The sequence below is a fragment of the Macrobrachium rosenbergii genome, chromosome 48 (assembly GCF_040412425.1).
Source record: "Macrobrachium rosenbergii isolate ZJJX-2024 chromosome 48, ASM4041242v1, whole genome shotgun sequence".
NCBI classification, from domain to species: Eukaryota; Metazoa; Arthropoda; class Malacostraca; order Decapoda; family Palaemonidae; genus Macrobrachium; species Macrobrachium rosenbergii.
In genome coordinates this window covers 49,637,048-49,644,547 of record NC_089788.1, presented here as the reverse complement: position 1 = coordinate 49,644,547, position 7,500 = coordinate 49,637,048, and the positions used below count along the sequence as shown (strand labels likewise).

The following is a 7,500-nucleotide window of genomic DNA, read 5'->3' as shown; positions in this document are numbered from 1 at the left end:
TGCGCACAAAACTTTCTTTCGGTTATGGTCGAGAGGACTGTTAGATGATTTAGATTCTTGATTGTGATTTTTTTTTATCTCTTCGACTTGATACTCGTCTGAATTGGATCTGTCGTTAAGTACTCAATACAGGTTTGTTTAGATAAGAATTATAGTAACACTTAGCCCGCTCTGCCATGAAACTGTTCTTTGTGAACTGTCATAATTTAGCGAATCATCTCGAATAATGTTTTGAGCAAGTTTCTTTCCAATCGATATTACAGGCTTGTGCTGTTTAGTTTTAAGGGGCAATGGTAACCTAAGTATAATTTTTTCTCTACACTTACCTTCGGCAGTGTCGTCGTCATTATTTTATATTTCCCCAGTGTAGGTCGGCGGTAGCTTGCTTACCTACCTCCTGTTATGTATGCTTCTGCCTTTAGTATGAATGTCATTCCCTAAAGTTAGCCAAACCTATCTCTGTCATTAATTTAATCCACATGTATTGTTTGAATATGTATTACGATTACCAATGTTACGAGAGTAGCCAATCGATTTCTGAATAATTATTTTGTAATGTATTCTTATTTTATATGGCTACGAGCTGAATTATGTACATTTAATTCATGGGAGTAGATCCTGTGAACAACCTTACGTGATTTAATCTTCGTTCAGTTTTAAACTGGATAGTCTTCACCACTTAATTATCAGCTAGTGTATTTCTACTAGCATTTTTTTTAACTCGTAACCAAAAAACACTAGTTTCTGATTTATTTGCAACGTCGGTCTTCCTTTAGATATATTTTTACCTTACAGTACATAACGTTATTCCTAAAAAAAAAAGTGTAATTAATGTGGTATATAGTCTAGGCAACGAGAAAACAAAAATCAAGAATCCTGACAGCAAGCCGTTTTATTAGGTAACTAGATCGCATTTATCTTTCACTTCTACATGCATACATACATACATACACAGAATCTCAATTATGATTTTACTCTTGGAGCAATTTCACACCTGTAATCTTTTGATTATGGCCATCTTCTAAACACTGACTTTTGCCGATTAGTCAAATTTTGCTCTGTCTGGACTTCTTGTAATCTTGGTAAACGTTTTACATCTGTGTATCTATACTTCCGGGAATTTTTTTTTCTCCGAAGACTTTTGCAGACAAAATTTAATCATCAGGAGGAGGACTTTGAGTATCTTTGTTGCAGCTTTTATGTTGGTTCGTGTCTGCCATTAGCCCTTGTTTAACCACCTGGTGCTTTTGGGAATTGAATGAAATCTAACTAAATACAAGCTTTCAGCCTCCCAAAGAAAATTTATCTATCTGGAAGTAGCTGGTTATTTTTAATTGTATCCTACAGCTGAATGTCTTTTAGAGGAACTACTTGAGTCGTAACTGATTCTCCAAAAGGAAACTAGCAAAATTGAGCTAGAACTAGAGTTATGGTTTGGCTTGAATAAACAGTAGTCTCATCCTGAGGCTTTCTGTATTGCTACCTATCCTAAGGGCAGTATGTTTTCACCAGTGGCCCGTTTATATCCTTAATGTTGCACCAAACCATTATATGTGCAGTAGAATGGATACGGTTTAGATTTATTAAATAGTTCGTAATTAGATTTATTCTTGCATGTGATGCATCTGTTCCTGCAATTTTCTTCTCATTCGTTAGTGTTAATGGTATCTTCGAAACTCTGCTCTGACTGATTTTGGAGATGTTGGCCATGGACTGTCTGCAGATCAGCTTTTATTCTAATGTTTTCTTTCCTTCTTCCAGGTTTGCATCGCAGACACACTAGCCTTCCCAGGGGTAAGTGTTACACCAGATGGGTCGTAATTTTATTTTCCCAGTGTACTGTTTTCCTGTATTATTTACTTGTCTTTTTGATGGGTGTTCCATTCTGTAAGAGTTTTTTTTTTACGGACAGTAAAAAGAAACCACGATGTAAATTCACGTTAACCCTTCCCCTTCCTTAATCTGTGAAAAGGAGATTGGAGGGTGGAAGGGAAACAACCCTTCATAGCTGTACACTGGATGCATTGTATACCTAAGGGATCGTTTCCCTGTTCCCCCAACCCCCTTCCCTTCCCCATCCCTTGGAAATGGGAAATGTTTCCCACAGGACCTTTGGGATTAACTTCAACTTTCCACAATGCTCTATTCAATGATCCCCCGTCTCTCTTACCCAACCCTCCTACAACTCCCTTTTTGGGTAAGTGTTAAAAGCATCATCAGCATCATGCCCTCAGGGGTAGGGGTCCCTTCTCTTCGCTCCCTCGATCTGCCCTTAATCTTCACGTAACCGATTGAAGGACTTAACTCTTGATAAATCTCGCATCTCCCACTCGTTTTGTGTTTGTGAAATTGAACTCTGGATTGGTCATATTTACCCTGAATTCCGCTGTCTACCCACAACGGGCAAAACCTGGAAAAAGGATATGCAAGACAATTTGTCCGGATCCACTGTTTCCACTGTATGCATTTGGTTAGCCAGTAGTCCTTGCGTCTGGGAATCGTTTGGTAAGAGTAGGAAAAGTCATGTTTTACGTTCCTTTTTTTTATAACGTGTCTCCCTCTGGTAATCTGTTATTCGTGGCTTTATAGTAACTTAAGATAAATTGCTTTTACGTTTGTAACTTGTTTTAAAAGGGGGGAAGATGTATCTTTGGTGTAATTTTTTTTTATTTCGAGTATTGTCGAGCAGAGCATGGCCCAAGTCACTGAACAAACCTAACACAACCTTACTCGTTTTTCCTAATCCGGAAATTGGGCACTGTCTCAGAGCCTTGGAAGGAGGATCCCCTATTTTCAAGAGCACCAGTTAAAGTTAACTTCTTGACACAGTTTTTGTGGGAAACGGCAGTTTGCAAGTTTTCCTTTTCGTTGGCTATCTCCTCTGCCAAGCTTTGGAATTCTCACAGCTAAGCTTTTTACGCTTTCAACCTTTCATCTCCGAATGGTGGGTCTGTTGCCTCAGTCAATCCTGCACCCTTCTTTCCCTTTTCTTGTTTCTGTGGCTAAGGAAAGAGCTGCAGGTGGCTCGTCGCTTTGGCATCTCGAGTTTACAGCAAATCCCATACCTTGTCAAGACTATTGATAATTCTCTCTCTCTCTCTCTCTCTCTCTCTCTCTCTCTCTCTCTCTCTCTCTCTCTCTCTCTCTCTCTCTCTCTCTCTCACGGAGTCCCCATATGAAGCAAAGAGATGCATTCCCACGGGTTTTCTCCCCTTTTGACCTCTTTCCCTTTTATCTATTGACCTGATAACCATGTTTCCGGTGTCTTATGAGTTTTATGATACCCGAACACACACCACCCTAAGAGTCAGCCTAGTTTGTCTTCGGAACACAGACAATGAAAGATAAGCAGTATTAACGCTGAAATGTGGCCCATTATTAATTAGCTAGTTGCTAGAGGTTTTGGAATAAGGCATTAAATTGCCATTGCAGTCCAACGCTTCTTTTCACAGATTCGTTTTTAAGAGTTGTTCAGTTTTATACCCAAGAACTACGTTTCATTTTCATTACTTAACTTTTTAGTGATAACAGTTTTTAAATTCAAACTCCCTTCTCCTCGAGTTTCCACCCAACTCTCCCGCCCCGATAAAACCTGCATTTCCAACCTCCTTGACCCAGAAGACCTCCTCAAGTGATTGATAGTATTTTGACAGGGTTAAGCACATGACCCATCCCCACCCCCTCCCCCCCCTCCCCGAGTAGTTAGGCCTGTTCACTTTCGTCCACAATTAAGCTGGAGTTTGTCACTTTCGTCTTTTATGGATGTCAAAGAAAGGTTTAGGCCTAGGGATTGGCTGGGTGCTTGTGCGAACCATTCAAAGGGGAATTTTTGGATTAGGGTCCGTGGTCATCTGTTCTCAAAGAAAACGTTGAGAATGTAGGTCCATTTTCTTTAGTGGGGAAACTTTGATTGCTTAAGTTTGAAGGGTCACATGCGTGTGACCTAATAGTCATCTGTCTTTGTTCTGTGGTTTTAAATTATGAATATGATGTAATGTTAGAGTAATTGTCAGCAGTGAGAATTATGCAGTCCACATGATGCTATTAAATATTGTAGGTAAAGTTTGAAACTTGAATCATTTGATTTTTTTATTAGAATTCTGTGAACCTTCTCGGACTTCTTGAACAGTAGTAGTAGTAGTAGTAGTAGTAGTAGTAGTAGTAGTAGATATGAAGCGTCATGGATTTGAGGCGTAGAATTAAAAGACTAAATAAAACTCCCGTTTCCTTTGTACTGGAGGCAAATATAGCTCGATATTTTCTTAACTTCTGAAGGCCGGGCAGAGAAGATGATAGAAAACAAGTTGATGGACGACCAATAAGCTCGTGATGATAGGTTTGGGTTTCCGAGCGAGTGGATGAAGGATTCGGGAAGGTAAGTGTATCATAACACAGACCCGTGAGTGCGGTTAGCCACAATACTGCTTGATTTATTTAGGCCTATTTTTCCCCACTTAACCTCGACTCTGTTGATTCCGTGGAGTTTACACGCAGCTACTGGGGTTACACTTCGCGTGTGCTGTGCGCCTCGCACAAAAGGTTTTGTTGGGTAGCTGTGGGTGGGATGGGGGATGGGTGGATCTCTGCCTCGTGGCCGCCTCAATGTAATTGACTGCCTGATCTTCTTGATGTCGGTCTCTTGGAATTTGAGGAATAACTGTAATATATGGTGCGCAAATAATATATACAAAAGAACGTCATGGGTAGTACGGGGCTTCTTGGGTTGCATGACTTTTCAGGGAAAATCAAGCGGTTGCTTTTTTATAGCCATGATTTGTTTTGTGATTGTCATTTCACGTTCTAAATGAAGAGCGGCAGGGTGTTAACTGCAGTGTTGTTCTTGATCTTGACAGTAATAATCAAACAACGATTTAATTGAGAGAAAAAAATTAATAGGTGCTCGTGTTTTTATTTTAATCCCTAAATGTGACGTGTTTTTATTTTAATCCCTAAATGTGATCAGTAATTTTTCCCCACTTTTGACCTTACAAAACCCTTATTGTGAGGTTCCGGGAATACCATAGAGACGGCATTCGACGTTGTCCTTTACTAGTCTTACTGCAGTAATTTTGTCCCCCGTGAGTTATGAAATCTGGTCTTTAGTCTTTGGAAGTCTCGAATGAGTTTTAATGAAGAACTGTGATTTGTAGCAATTCACAATTATGCTGATGGGACATGAGTAAAGTGAGTGATGCTTACGGAAATAGTTGGGTTGCGGAATAGGAGGGAGGGAACATGGTGTCTTTTTTTGAGTCAAAGGTCTCATCCTCCCGCAGAGGCTGAGGAAAGAAAGACGATTACAATGAAAAGATTTGCAAAGGTTCGAGCTTTTCAGCGGGAAGGTCTCTCTCCTTCCAGATCATTTCCTCGACTGGGCTTCAAAGAGACGGGCGTTGATGTGAGTGATAGGCCTAAGGGTGTTACAGTAGACGAACGCTTAAAGATTCTATCGAATGCAAGATTAATATACAATCTCTGATTCTGAGTAATAAGCTATATCCTTATTTTAAAACAATGATAATGTCAAGACTAATTTTATTAAGATTTAATCTAATCATTCCATTATTAAGACTGGTTCATTCTGTTACTAGTCTTGGAGTGACGTTTTCATTTTTGATATGAAGCCATCGTATGCATTACAGAGTTTGGTCGTGAAGTTCCACGGACATCTCACCCTAATTGCTTGCTGACAAATAAATCAGTATTTTGTTAAGCTATCTTGGAAAGCAGTCATTTGTCCACTGAACCCTCATTTCTGGGCTGTGGTGTTGGTGCGTTGTTGCTCCTTCATTCTGACAAACCCACGCAGCATCTGCCCTAGTATTCCTTCCTGGGCCTTTCGGAGACACGACACCTAACAGTTTGCTGGTACCCTGTTCATTTACCCTTGACCTGTTTCGCTAATTAGTACCTTCTGTCAGGTGGATATGAAATTCTCTCGTTTTCAACCTCTCATCGGAAAGCAGCACACGCAGAATTTTATTCTCAAGTATCCCATGAGCCGATTGTATCAGTCCCTTAACGTCTGTGAACTATGTTATATCAGCTGAAATTGAAAATACTTTCAGAGCTTTGTCCGTTGAAACTACCGTGAAATCTTGTTTACCTGAGTAGGAAATTTTTCATAAGTACAATGACTTAGTCATCAGGCTCAGACCTACAGTAGTTTGTGCAAACCATGTTTTCATTCCATGTCGCTCCTTTCTGTAATGAATTGTCATAATGATCGTTTACGTTTCAAGTCCCCTGCCGACGAAGCGTTAGGGGTTGAAGGTGACGATAGTTTTCCTCTTCATTTGGTATTTTCGCTTGTCAGCCTCCCGGTCCGTCCGTCAGAGTTATGTCATGCTTATCAGTTCAGTAACTTCCAACGCTTACGAGATTTCATTCGTTCTTGGTACTTTGTATTTCCTGAAGGGAAATTGTCTATCCCTTCAGCGTGACTGTCACGCCTACCTTGACGTGGCAACTTGGTATAAAAGATGACCAACAATAATATGCCTGAAGAATTTGTGTGTGGGGGTGTGTGTGTCTGCTATCAGTGTGTTGGTCTGACTTGTCGTTGCAACTCCTCCAACACAGTTGAAGGTATTTCAGCAAACTCGGTAAAATGGCAGACCATCCCGCATATTTATGCTTGAAGTAAGATTGTATTTATGTATGTATGTCTGTTAGTTCATCATGCTTAAATGTTTGTGAGACAAAATTGTACCATCATGAATTGATGTGCTCTAAGGGAGATAGTCCGTCTGTCGGTCATACTTGATCACAACTCCACTTAGTTGAAGGGATTTCGGTTTAACTCTGTACAACACTGTTCCTTGCATTATTGTGCAGGGACGGGGTTCGTTCGTCAGTTTGTCAATGTCTAGCGTCACATTTACCGTGCGATCACAACTACTACATTGTTTAATGGATTTCAGTCGAACTTTGTACGAAGTACATCAATTAAAGATTTACGCTAAGGGAAATAGTCAGTTCATTTGTTTGTGTGTCACACTTAACTCTCCACTGCTAAAGGGATTTTAGTCATTAGCACTGTATGTGCATAAAGGGAACTCATCCACCTGTACTTAATTTTTCATTGGTTACAACAATTTTTTATTGGTTATAACTTCTGAATCCCTTTCAGATAAAATAAAAGAGATTAGTTACGTTCACAACGACCTTCGTACTAAAACTAGCAGGTTCACTTGTCATAGTATGTAGTCAGACTTGGTGCTAAGGTGACCATCAAGCATAGATGTACCTTGCACTCGCCCTGTCATCGCAACTCCTCGAACACGGTTGAGAGGATTTCAGTCCATATTGTACAAAGGAAGACTATCATGCATAATGTGCCCGAAGGGAGTAGTCGCTTGTGTGCCTGATTGCGTCATCGCAAAGCTCTGAGAAAGTAATTGGATGGGGATTGATATGGAGACACTGTGCTTGAGCAACGCTGAGAAGTCTTGTTACTGTTACTATTTGTGTCGGTAATTTGGTTTAGCCTAAGTTATT

General features: G+C 40.1%; 1 protein-coding gene across 15 annotated transcripts in view; it reads left to right on the top strand.

The window, feature by feature from the left end:
- The window catches only part of LOC136831376 (uncharacterized), a 1,849,518-nt gene that overhangs the window by 1,816,337 nt on the left and 25,681 nt on the right, over window positions 1-7,500 (top strand). For all 15 annotated transcript variants that reach the window (XR_010850855.1, XR_010850856.1, XR_010850858.1 and 12 more), the window contains one exon: window positions 1,762-1,794. Coding sequence is in view for 5 of the 15 variants with exons in the window: in XM_067091725.1 (XP_066947826.1) it covers window positions 1,762-1,794 (33 nt within the window). In the remaining 10 variants the exon portion in view is untranslated. The remainder of the gene's footprint in view (window positions 1-1,761; window positions 1,795-7,500) is intronic.